Source organism: Myotis myotis, unplaced genomic scaffold, assembly GCF_014108235.1.
Source record: "Myotis myotis isolate mMyoMyo1 unplaced genomic scaffold, mMyoMyo1.p scaffold_m19_p_7, whole genome shotgun sequence".
Classification (NCBI taxonomy): Eukaryota; Metazoa; Chordata; class Mammalia; order Chiroptera; family Vespertilionidae; genus Myotis; species Myotis myotis.
Window position 1 is genome coordinate 3,471,724 of NW_023416379.1, and position 13,122 is coordinate 3,484,845.

At 55.2% G+C, this 13,122-nt stretch overlaps 2 protein-coding genes across 7 annotated transcripts in view; one reads left to right on the forward strand and one right to left on the reverse strand.

Annotated features, from left to right (window-relative positions):
* Window positions 1-8,739, forward strand: part of PLG (plasminogen) — a 44,570-nt gene extending 35,831 nt beyond the window's left edge. Inside the window, exons 16-19 of the mRNA XM_036317897.1 lie at window positions 346-486; window positions 2,501-2,607; window positions 7,294-7,439; window positions 8,367-8,739. Coding sequence (XP_036173790.1) covers window positions 346-486; window positions 2,501-2,607; window positions 7,294-7,439; window positions 8,367-8,528 — 556 coding nt within the window. The 3' untranslated portion in view covers window positions 8,529-8,739. The remainder of the gene's footprint in view (window positions 1-345; window positions 487-2,500; window positions 2,608-7,293; window positions 7,440-8,366) is intronic.
* A 1,099-nt stretch (window positions 8,740-9,838) lies between these two features.
* SLC22A3 (solute carrier family 22 member 3) overlaps window positions 9,839-13,122 on the reverse strand; it is a 91,920-nt gene continuing 88,636 nt past the window's right edge. For 5 of the 6 annotated variants that reach the window (XM_036317485.1, XM_036317482.1, XM_036317483.1 and 2 more), the window contains one exon: window positions 9,839-11,162. In XM_036317485.1, the coding sequence (XP_036173378.1) occupies window positions 10,888-11,162 (275 nt within the window). In that variant the 3' untranslated portion in view covers window positions 9,839-10,887. The remainder of the gene's footprint in view (window positions 11,163-13,122) is intronic. The other variant, XM_036317481.1, reaches the window with a different exon arrangement.

Genomic DNA, 13,122 nt, shown 5'->3' on the forward strand with positions numbered 1-13,122 from the left:
TGTCCAGTCTAATTAGCATATTACGCTTTTATTATTATAGATTATTTCTTTTGTTAATCCTCACCTGTGGATGTTTTCCATTGATTTTTAGAGAGAGTGGAAGGGAGGGGGAGAGACACAGAGAGAGAGAAACATTGATGTGAGAAAGACACATTGGTTGCCTCCCGCACGCACTCCGACCAGGGCTGGGGATCGAGCCTGTAACTGAGGTATGTGCCCTTGACTGGAATGGAACCCCCACAGGCTGATGCTCAGAGGAAACTGGGGAGCCGAGTGTCTGGCTCAGAAGGGCGCCCGGTGAAGAGGCTGCCCACCCTTCGCTGCTCACGGCACCGCCTTTTCCAGGTCCTCACGGCCTTCGTCGTACAAGGTCATCCTGGGAGCGCACAGCGAGCAGAACCTGGAGGCGGACGTGCAGGAGAGGGACGTGTCCAAGCTGGTGCTGGAGCCCACACGGGCCGACATAGCACTGCTGAAGCTGAGCAGGTGCCCGCCCCACGCGCGTGTCCGGGAGGCGTGGGCATTGCCGCTCCTGCCCGGGTTCCTGGCGGAACAGGCGGGGAGGAGGGAGGGGGTGCACGGGGGGAGGGGGCGTGCTGCAGGGCCACGAAAGGCACAGGCCTTCGGGGAAGAACATTGACCTTCAAGTGAGACCTGGGCTCGACCCCATTCTGCTCCGTCCTGGCTGTGGTCTTGGCAAAGGCGCCAGGACTCAGTTTCCTCGCGTGAAAAAGAGTTGAAACACGAGGTGCAGGTGACCCCTAAACTCTCACTGGAGGGTCGCGGTCAGCCAACAGACATCCAGAGAATTCCTCCAGTGTCTGGCTGGCCGCCTCCTCTCAGCGTGGCGATGTGTGTGGGGGACTCAGAGGAGACTGATATCCCAGAACATTAAGAACCCGGACAGGACCTCTCACACCCGCACAGATGCAAGGCCTCCTTCCGAGCGCTGGCCTCGCTTTTCCTGCGGAAACGGTGCAGGAACATCAGGCCTGGACACTGGCGGCTGCCTATGCCCCTGCGTGAGCAGGACTTGGAAGCAGGTCCCAGGGAGGCAGCTGAGGCGGCAGATGGCGCTTTTGAGAACAGACATGACGGGGACAGTCACCAAGGCCCTCACACATCAGCGTGGGACGGGCTCCCGGGACAGGGGGACCCGCCGACAGTGAGGACAGGCCAGGGTGCACGAGGCCGGCGCCCGCTGGTCTGGGCAGGAACACCTCTGGGTATTCGGGGCAGTGCCCTGAGGCCTGACCCTCGGGGGCGTGTGGACGCTTCAGAGAGGGAAGAAAGGGCTGCTGGCTTAGCCTGAACAGGAACTCATCTCCTCCTTTCCCATGGTCCTTCGAGGGCACCCAGAGGACCCCCGGCTCGAATTTGGGGTTCTGGGAGTGTTCTCTGCAGATTGGAATGTCTGAGCTTCAGACTCATCCACTCCATGCCCTCCACTCCAAGTGTCTAAGGCAGTGGTTCTCAACCTTCTGGCCCTTTAAATACAGTTCCTCATGTTGTGACCCAATCATAAAATTATTTTCGTTGCTACTTCATAACTGTAATGTTGCTACTGTGATGAATCGTCATGTAAATATCTGGTATGCAGGATGGTCTTAGGCGACCCCTGTGAAAGGGTCGTTCCACCACCAAAGGGGTCACGACCCACAGGTTGAGAACCGCTGGTCTAAGGCATAGAAGGGAACCTCTAGAGTGACATCTGCGGGGTCACCCCATGTGAGAGGCTGGGTCTATGCTGGTGACCCCGAGAGGGAGTGTCTGCTTCCAAGTTGGCGGCCATGGTGATTCATAATCGGATTCGGGCGTCTCTCATCTCCCTTCTGTTTTCCTCGTGAACAGAATGGAATCCAGCCTGGACGTGGGGGTTCTGGTGGTGAAGATGCCCTGGAACCCTACGACCTGTGAAGGCTCTTGGGAAACAATGCCCTTTTGCTTATGCGAGTGTTTCCGCTCCTCCTTCACTTGGTGCCCAGTTATTGTTTTCCCGCCATCATGGTGTGGAGACTCATAGAGGAAACAGAGAACCCAAAATGTGGGCGACTCGCTCACGGTCACGTGATGCATTTGCTCTAATGGACGCCGTGTGTTAGCACCTCAGTGGGCCGTGCACCTGCTGCCGGGAGCCTGTGAAGTGGATATAGAAGCAGGTCCTTGGTCCAGGGTGCAGTGCGCAGAATGGGCATGAGAGGGGTCTTTGTCACCCCCACTCCCACCGCTGGGAACTCAGCAATGAAGTGTCACTATGGATTCTTGTCCGTAACGGGTGCCTTTGTAACAAAACGTTCTGTTTGTTCCGCCCATAAGCTCCTATAGGCAAAGGTGAGGGTGGAAGCTGTTCTCCAGGCTAGCCTGTGCCAAGGCATCAAGGAGATGCCAGCTCGGAGGGTCTGGGGCTTCGGGCAGGTGGCGTCTGGTTGTGGGTGACCACCGGTGAGCAGCAGGAGTCTCAGGCAGGGCAGGCAAATGTCACGTCTGTGCTTCCTTTCAGCCCTGCCATCATCACCGACAAGGTGATCCCAGCGTGCCTGCCACCCGCCGACTACGTGGTCGCTGACCGGACGGTCTGTTACATCACTGGCTGGGGAGAAACCCAAGGTGAGGTCAATTCCGTGACTCGCGTAATGAACTCCTCTTGGCCTACAGCCTCCGTGAGAAAAGGAGCATTTGCACAAACTCCTATCAGTCGGCGAGGTCCACCGCCTCTGACTTAGTCTGGGCCCTGCCCACGTCTCCATTCTCAGCATCCAGGGCCACGGCCAGGGAGCGGGAGAGTTTCTCTGAGTCTCTGTCTTAGCCCATAAATTCAATGTTGATACTGCGTCCAGGTAAGCAGGGCCTTGATACAAGCCTATGACTGCAGGGTGTGAGGGTATTTCTCATGTGAAGTTAGCCACCCTGAGTTCCCTAGCAGGTGCAAAACAACTAAAATCATAGTTCAACTAGAGGCCCGATGCAGGAAAATTCATGCACTGGAGGCAGGAGGGGGGCGTCCCTCAGCCCAGTCTGCCCCCTCTCACAGTCTGGGAGCCCTCAGGGGTGGAAGGCGACCCAGTGATCAGGGGAAGGCAACACCCCCATCACACCTCTGCTGCTGCCAGTGCCGGCAGCGCAAGCCTTGGCTGGCCCTGGTTACCTGAGCCTTGGGTGGCCCTGGGCGGCTGGGGGGTTGAGGGAGAATCCAGCCGCCTGAAGGCAGGTCCAGCCACACTGCACGTTTGCCCCTTCCCCACCCCCTGGAGAGGCTGAAAGGACTGGGGGACTCCAGCGGGGCTGAGGGGACTGGGCGCCGCCACCTTTGTGATGGTGTGATGGTCAATTTGCATATTCCCTCTTTATTAGATAGGATTAATCTCCCCAGATACCCGACATGTCTGGTGTATGTGTGGGGAGACAATGGGGGTGGGGCAAACTGACAGCTGGGTGGGGGTGGGGCAGACATACAGCTTGGGGAAAGTAAGAAAGGCTCCCGTTCTAGTAGGGACTTGCTATTGGCTTACGGGGTGAGGGTGAGAAAGGAAACGTTTGTGCAGGTCCTGTCCTGGCCTAGGGGACTCTGTCCTTGCTCTGCAGTGCGCCCCGGTAATAATGACACCCCTGACTCGGGCCTAGGAACATGTGAGAGCATCCGAGGTCTCTGCCTCGCTTTCTCAGAAGCAGTGGTGAGTCAGGAGTCCTGGAAATTGTCCTGGCTCTGCCCTCGCTGGCAAGCTGGACAGTCCCCTTACCTCTGGTCCACTTGGCGTCTCACCCTCATCTGCGAGATGAGTTGCCAAGCAGTGCTGTCCACGTTAGCTTTTTGCATGAGCTCTTGCTTGAAGAAAGGTTTTGTGGCTTTAAAACAGGTTGAAAACGCCTGGCCCAGATCCTTTCATACTTGCCTTCCTATTTCTGCACTTTCCCTGCTGTCTGAGACCTGCCTCCGGGGTGTCCCATGGCCCCCTGTCTGCTTTCAGAGGCGGCGGACATTGAGGAGTAAAGGGAAACTTGCAAAGGAAGCGTCACGGGTGTGCCACGCTGGTTCATTCTTTGGTTTAAAAAAATTTAAAGGCCACAAATCCCTGTGCGTCCGGCATGTCCGTTCTGATTTTGCAAAGGAAGGATCCAAGGCTGAGAAGGCGCAGGGTGTGGGTGGTTGAGGAGGCAGACAGACCCAAGGCAGGACCCCGGTTCCCACTGGTCAGCTGCCGGGACTCAGAAAAGCCACAGACTCTTTTTGGACTTGTTTCCTCGGCTGGAAATGGGCTTCAGGGCGAGTGTGGGGGAAGCGATGAGAGGAGCGGATAAGGCCCCAAGCAGCTGAGTCACGTTAATGACGGGGAGTGCAGTGTTCCCATGTGACTCTCTAGCAAGTGGCGAAAATCCAATGCAAACTGCATTAATCTGAAAAAGGGACTTCTTAGTGAGCCGCAAACCTGCTGGCTGATGAAAGCATGGACTCAAGATCGTATAGATCCGGATGTGAGTTCTGTCCCATCTACCTCCACACGACATCAGGAAGTTATTTAATCTCTCTGAGCCTCGGTTTCCTCATCTGTACCACCTTATAGAGTCACTGTGAGCATTAAGATGCTGCATATGGAATTCCCAGTGATTTGGAGATGGTGTTCCAGCAGATCCTGTGCTTAGACAACCAACATCACCACCATCACCATCATCAACATCACATCCTCACCCCCATAATCACCATCATCACCACCACAACCATCATCAACATCACTATCATCATCCTCATCATCACCATTATCATCAAGCTCCAATCCTCCCCATCATCACCATAATCATCACCATCATCACCCCCATCAACATCATCACCACCATTATCATTATCAAGCTCCAACCTTCCCTCCCCATCATCACCACAACCATTTATACCATCACCATCATCACCGTAATCATCACCATAATTGTCACCATCATCACCACAACAATCATTACCATCAGTATCATCACCCCCCATCATCACCATAATCATCACCATCACCACCACCATGACCATCACCACCATGACCATCATCACCACCACCATAACCATCATCAAGCTCCAACCCTCCCCATCACCACCTTCATCATCATAATCACCACCATCACAATAACCATCAAGGAGCCTGTGTGTAGCTGAGCCCTGATGGAACCGGCCTGCCTGACCCGCAGGCCCATTCGCTGTTCCTGTCCCCCCACCACCCACACTCTTCTGCACACCCTCCTGCCCTGGGTGCCCGTCTCTCGGGCCTCACTCACATGTCTGCTGGGAAGTGACTCTCATAGACTCGCTGCACCAGGAGGAGCCAGGGTGTTGACCTTTTTCCTACATGTCAACAGTGACTTCCAATCAATCCGTGTTGCCTCGGCCTCTCGGTGTGGGGTCAGAATTCTCCCCTCTCCCGGCAGCCCCCAGATGTTCCCTGTCTTCGCTGCTCCAAAGCAAGGTAGACCCGTGTTCAGGCCGAGGGGCCGTTCCGGCCAGCCCTCATCAGCAATCCCAGAGGCCCTCAGGGATCCTGCTTCCCCTCGCCCGGCCCCAGCAGGGCATCTGGTCCCAAAGTCACTTCCAGCCCCAGAGATGCAATTCCCACCGTGGCCACCGGATGGCAGCGCGTCCGCACAGACCACATCCCCCTTACACAGTGGGTGTGGCACCAGCGCCCGCAGGTCTGTCCCGCTCAGAAAGCAGGTGCAGGAGCAGGACACTCGAGTGACCTGGTTCCACACCTCGACTCCAACAGTGCTGCCCAGCGCTGCGGGCCAGGCCTTCCTCTCCGGCCCCTCCACAGGGCTGTCCTCCTCCCTGCTGTCCACCCCAGACCAGCGTGTGCTCGCTGACCCCGAGACAATTTTCCCAGTTACTCAAGGTCTTTGGAGACGAGAGCACCTCATCTCTTGGCCGCTCCGTGCTCACAAAGCAAAGATTTTTGCAAAACTAGTGAAAACTGTTTGCAACATCAGAAATCTGGGTGATTTGTGAGGCGCACCTGGGCGTGTCCGTTTGGAAAAAAACCACTTTTTCTCTGGCGCAGTTGCCAGGGCTCTATTTCAATTTTCCAAAGTAACAAAAAAAGGCAGTTTTTCACCAGGAAAGAATACAATGAGTACAACAAGCACACAGGAGAACGTTTACTCTCCCTCATTGTAAAAGAAATGTACACTAGACATGAATTGGGATCATTTCCACCTATTATATCACCAAATCTTTTTAAAATGTTAAATACCCACGAGGGTGTGGGGGAGTGACCTTTTTCTAGTGAAAAATAATTTGGCGATATTTTGGAAGCCATAAATATGTCTACAACATTCCTGGGAACTTGGACTTAAAAATATTAAGGAATATTAATAAACCGTATGAACAAACATGCAGAACATGGAAGGAACGTTGCCCAGCGAGCATGGTAGTCGGGAATTTGGGCAATAACGTCACAAAACCAGGTTCAAATCCCGGCTTCACTAGCTCCTCGCCGGGAAATCTGGGGCAAAACCCATTCTCGCTAAACCTCAGTTCCCTTCAGGGCACAACGGGACTGACCAGCGTGCCCCTCCCGGGGGACTATGGGAAGGTTCAGGGGCATCCATCACAGCCCGAGCTTGGGCCTGGAAAGGTTAATTCTCGGTGAATGACAGCTACTCTTCTCTTTGGCAATGCTGTGGTAAAACACATGTAACAAAATCTACTATATTAACATATCCCGCGCGATTCACTGGCATTTAGCACATTTACAATGTTGTGCAACCGGCACCACCATTTCCAGAAAACTTTCCTCACCCCGACGAGGAACTCCATACCCATTAAGCAGTCACTTCCCATTAAAATAACAATTATGAAGATTGCAACACTGTAACCAAGTCCGTATTATATAATGCGGAAAAAAATGAGGTATAAAACTGCGATATCAGTAGTAAAAGAAGCATATAAAAAAGCCCGAAGGGGAATAGACAAAAATAGCAGCAGCTGTGATGTGTTTCTCAATCTCTCTTTACAAAATACAAAATCATTTCTTTATCGTGAAAAAGGGAGAGAGAAAAGAAACCAAAGACGACAAGGCACCCCTCCCCTCCACACACACACACACACACACACACACACACACACACACACACAAAACCCAGAAGCCGGAGCACGCAATCCAGGCCCTGGGACCGGGAACGCTTACATCATGTTCACATGCCCAAGAGTCAAACAGACATAGGAGCCAGGGGGTTAGGAGCTGACTCGTACCTACCATCGCCGCCCGGTGGTTCTGGAACTTTCCTTGTGTGCGGGACGCAGTAACCGGTCTTCCATCTGAACAGGCACCTTCGGCGCCGGCCTCCTCAAGGAGGCGCAGCTGCCCGTGATCGAGAACAAGGTGTGCAACCGCTACGAGTACCTGAACGGCAGGGTCAAGTCCACGGAGCTCTGTGCCGGGCTCTTGGCCGGGGGCGCCGACAGCTGCCAGGTAAGAGGGCAGAGATGGTCACTCCCTCGGTGGCCTGTCTTGGCCCCTTAGACCCTGTGGCCCCAAAGCTGCAACGTTGGGGAGGACCTGCCCCTGACAGGCCACGTGTGGGGTCTGAAGGTCGCCCAGCAGCCCTGCAGGCCTGGCCCCGATGTTGAGTCAGATCACCTAGGACAGTGGTTCTCAACCTGTGGGTCGCGACTCCTTTGGGAGTCAAATGACCCTTTCACAGGGGTCGTCTAAGACCATCGGAAAACACAGATATAATTACATATTGTTTTTGTGATGAATCACTGTGCTTTAATTACGTTCCATTTGTAACAATGAAAATATATCCTGCATATCAGATATTTATATGACGATTCATAACAGTAGCAACATGACAGTTATGAAGTAGCAACGAAAATAATTTTATGGTTGGGTCACAACACGAGGAACTGTATTAAAAGGTCGCGGCCTTAGGAAGGTTGAGAACCACTGACCTAGCGTGACTGACCGTGGGGACCTGAGCTCCAGCCGGGTGTAGGGAGTGTGAGGGACCGGCACTGCCCCAGCTCACACACCTTCCGGGATCCCATGGGCGGGACTCGGGGTGGCCATCCAGGCAGGAGACCGGGAGAGGGACAGCGGCCCCAGCTTCTCCTCGGCGGCTCCTGGGGTGACTCTGCACAAGAGAACCCCGAGGCAGGAGGGAGGCAGAAGGGAGGAGGACAGCCATCTGCTCCCCAGCAGACGGCACTCGGTGGGGTCTATTGAACAGACTCTGCCAGGCACAGCGATGCCCACACAGCAGGTTAGGACCTGCCTCTCTGGCTGCCAAGGGGTATTGAGATACCAAGAAAACTCCCACTTGGGAAAAGGAGGGTGACCCCCAAAATACAAGGCTGCCGGTGGGTCCTCACCGGGCTCCTCGCTCCCTCTGTGCAGGGCGACAGCGGCGGGCCGCTGGTCTGCTTCGAGAAGGACAAGTACATTTTACAAGGAGTGACTTCTTGGGGTCTCGGCTGTGCTCGCCCCAACAAGCCTGGCGTCTATGTCCGGGTCTCAAGGTTTGTCAAGTGGATCGAGGAGACCATGAGAAACAATTAGTGGGCTGGGAGGCGGGGGCGTGTGGCGGATGCAGGCGCCGGGACGTGGTAGGAGACCCGGCGGCCGGGAAGGCGCTGACGGTGATCACACGGAGACGCCGGGCTCAGCGCCCCACCGCCACCTCGGCTTGCTTCAGCGTCGCTGCGGAGAAGCTGGACTCTAACAACATCGCGGGGGCATTTGCTGAAAATAAACTCGGCACTTACTTGGATTTGGTGTTTTGGGTTTTCACTGTCTTCACGTTCTTTGTTCATCCCACCAATTTTATTTTATTTTATTTTTTAAAATATTTGTATTGATTTTAGAGAGGCAGGGAGAGGGATAGACAGAGAGAAACATCAATGAAGAGAATCACTGATGGGCTGCCTCCTGCATGACCCCTACTAGGGATCGAGCCTGCAACCCAGGCATGTGCCCTTGGCCGGAACTGAACCTGGGACCCTTCAGTCCGCAGGCCGACGCTCTATCCACTGAGCCAAACCGGTTAGGTCCATCCCACCAATTTTAAATAGCGTGACACTAACAGACAAGTGATCTCGCTCCCTCCCGTAAGGAAGAGTTCCATGTAGGACGGGAACCTGTGGGATCCTAGAGAAGTCCTCCTAAGTCTCCCGATTTTACCTTGTCGGCGAAAGACAGCTTGGCGCGCGTCTTCCACGTCTTTCTTTCTGGCCGGGAGATGCCCGTTTTCGAACTCTGTCCTTGGCGGTGAACTCTGCTACGAGAGCCCGACCAGGGACCCAGCTCTGGGCGCCGTGGGTAGAGGTGTGTGCTGTGAAGTTAACGGGCAGCGGAAGGAGACACAGACCAGCGAGGAGTCTGCATGTCCTGGGTCACCTGTGTGTTAGGGAGGTGCCCAGGCCAGTACCAGGAACAACGAGCATGTATGGAGGCGGCTCCCTGATTTCCATCACTGCCTGGCTCCCCGGGGGGCGCGCACGCGGTCACAGGGGAATAGCTTCAGGGGCCTCAGCTCAAAGGGAAGAGAAGGGGCAGCCCTGGCCCGTGTGGCTCTGTTGGCTGGAGCATCATCTCATACACGGAAAGGTTATGGGTTCGATTCCCGGTCAGGGCACATTCCTAGGTTTCAGGTTCAATTCCTGGTCAGGGCATGTGCAGAAGGCAACCAATCCATGTTCTCTCTCACGTTGATCTCTCTCTCTCTCTCCCTCTCTCCCTCTCTCTCTCTCTCCCCCTTTTCCTCCCTCTAAAATCAATAAGCATATCCTCAGGTGAGGACCAAAATAAATAAATAAATGAAAGAAAACAAAACAAGAGGAAGTGAAAGGTAAACATTGATTTTTCTTGACAATTTAAAATATTTTATTGTTATCAGAACCAAAGTATCAACTCAAAGTACAATTCAAAGGTGACAGTGCCCGTGAGCCACAGGCACCCCGCAGCAGGGAAATGCGAGAAGGCAGGCGAAGGGGTGAGTGCGCTGGCGTCCCGGGAGACGGACATTCCAGCCGCTCTGAGGGGCTCTCGGGCTCAGGGAGCTTCTGGTGCGATCAGCACACCCGCACACACCTGCACACACCCGCACTCTGCCCGGTGCACAGAGGCGCCGTCTTCCCTTCCCTCTGGTGCCACGCGCCTGCCCACACAGAGAACTCGTCAAAAAGTCCTGCAGAAAGGCAGACGCTGGCTCAGAAAACGCACCAGATGAGCATGTAAAGCAGGGCAGGAAAAGCTGGCAGGTTTGTATTCAACTCGTTCGAAAAGTCGCGGTAACAAAAGAGAAAGACCCAATCCCTGTCAGGAGCTCTAAAGTGCTCATCCGTCCTTGCAAATTCTTCTGAGCACAGAGATCGCTGGCCAGTCCTTTCCGTTAAAATGTGGCCTACTTCCCAAAACAAGTGCAACATGTCCAGACAGAACGAGAACTGTCCACGTGTCTCACTCCTGACCGTGGGCGCCGCCGCAGACCTGAACTCACAGATATATGAATAGCCCTTGTGGTTCAACCTTACGACCCAGGACACCCTAACCCACGGGCCTGGTTCAGTAACGGACACAGGCTCTAGTGTCGAGTCATCGCAGGACCAGTCAGATGTCATAGGAAATAGACGGGTCCCCAGGCCTCACAGATTCGTGCTGATCTGTGGGGCGAGGCCCGAGCAACCCCAGTGGGGCTCGCAGATCCAGGCGAGGAGAGAAAGCGCAGGCTCCGTCCGGATGTCCAGTGTCTTCATTGCAGACTCCCCGGATCGTCATCCTCCCAGGAATCCTCAGGACACACGTTCCTGAGCCTCGGTTCCTGATGACCCGAGTTCTGTCCATGTTTCCCAGGTCCCTGGTTGCTCACCCCGTTCCCGATGGAGCCGCTGTGAACACTGGGTGGGGCTTCTTGTCCCTGTCACCCACGGGTCGGAGACGTGTCCAGCATCAGGACAAACCTCCTCCAGCATCTCGGAACGATGCTCAGGGTCATGTGCATGTCTTTGTAAAGAGTGAAAAGTAGCTGGGTGGCCTGGCACAACGGGCTGACACGGGCTGACACGGGCACCGATGTCTGCGGGGCTCGTCGCTCCGGCCTCGGCCTGCGCCGCTCCGTGGTCCCGGCAGGCGCCTCACAGGGGAGCACCGGGAACCGGGGCCTTCTGCTTCCTGCCGCACTTGTAGGAGGGCGGGCTGACAAACAAAGGAGAGAAGAGAGAGGCCTTACCAAAGGCTGAACGGCCAGCAGCAGGAAGCCTGCTGGGACTCACTCAGCATCCTGGCTGGTTTCACACACACACACACACACACACACACACACACACACACACACGGCTTCTCCTGAACACCCGGCTCAGAGCAACGGTGGCCCCTCTGCAGGCCCCGTCCCGCCTGCCTCCAGACCCTCAAACGGCACGTGCATCCTTCATGCATGTCCACGAGTGACGTGTGGTTTGGGAAGGAGCTGATATGTGAGCAAAAGAGCAGCATGAATGGCCTGAGGCTTCCCTCCTGTTCGAAGGGAAACGCCATCAGGTTTCAGTAAGTCGGTGCAAAGCGGCTGTTTTCCAGGGTAAACAGCTGTGGGACGCAGTGACAGTGCCTTCCTTATGAAACTGCAAGTCACACTTTGACGACATTTTTTTCAAGGGGAGAGACAAGGCATCCTATCTAATAAAGGGGAATATGCTAATTGACCCTCACACCATCACAAAGATGGGGGCACCCACAGCCAATAAGGAGGGAACATGCTAATTGACTGCCCCGCCCTCAAAGATGGCGGTGCCCAGTCCCCTCAGCCCCGCTGAGGCGGCAGGCACGTGGCAAGGCTGGGCCCACCCCCAGGGGGGCCTGGCTGCTCCGTGTGCCTGCCTCCAGAGACCCCCAGTCCCCTTAGCCCCGCAGCCGCCCAGGGCCAGCCTGAGGCTCAGGTAACCAGGGCCAGCCGAGGCTTGTGCTGCCGGCAGTGGCAGCAGCAGAGGTGTGATGGGGCGTCGCCTTCCCTGATCAACGGTCGCCTCCCGCCTCGAGGGCTCTCAGACTGTGAGAGGGGGCAGGCCAGGCTGGGGGACCCCCCTCCAGTGCATGAATTTCCATGCACCGGGCCTCTAGTAATTAATAATTTATCAAAATTTTTGTTATGAAAAGTTCCAAACATAGAAACAATGTGTGAGTTGAATTCCTGTTGCTCCACTTCTTCCCGTTCCTCTAGTGCTTGGAGGCTCATTTTCCCGGCACCCCACCCTGATGCCCTGTGCTCCCCAGAACCCCGCTTCTCCCGCTGGCTTCACGCTGAGGTAAGGACTAACTGGGAGGCGAGTCCTGGCCCCAAATGCCTGCATCCTCTGCTTTACCCTGAGGAGTTTGAGAATCTGACCTCTGATGGGTGAGTCTTGAGGTCAGGAAATCGCCTACCAAGTTAGTCATTAGAGTGAAACCACTGGGAGAGGTGGAACTTCGGGGAGCAGAGGGCATGGGATGGGGTGCAGGGAAAATTAGCATGCAAACACTATAGGAACAGGAAGAACTGGAGCAGAAAAAGGAGCAGAATCAACCAGAAGAATACTGTGCCTTCGGATCATTGGCACCGAGGGGTCATGGGGGAGGAACCGCACCCAGACTGGGTGGGGGTCCAGGAGCCCCCACATGCAGCCCATGCCGCCAGCACTAACTGCTGCCTCTGACCCTAGGATCCGTCTGGGGTGCTCTCCTGGGTACCCCAGCCCAGCAGCCCTTCAGGCACATCAGCTCACGAGAGCTACCCCTCACGTCTGAGCTTCTCACTGTAAAGACGGTCCTAGCTCCATCCCCACCGTGTCCCCTGCTTCATGGAAGCTTCCTGAATATTCTCCTTCCCCCCAATATGCTAGCACTGCTGTGACTGGGGGACAGGACTCGGCACCCACAACCCTGACCTGGCCCCGTACCCCGGTGGGAACCAAGAAATGGTCCGTGATGACTGAATTAGCAGAACTGTGTTTCTACTTCCTGTTGAAGCAAGACCTTCCCATGCATGTGTGACGCTCCGGAGGGCTTCCCACGGTTTTCACACCTTTTAAGTTTCTCTTCCTAATTTTCGTTTACGACATGGCAGGGCTTGAGGGGACTCTGCCCCCGCCCCCAAACTCCACCCTGTAGCATCATCCCAGGTGAC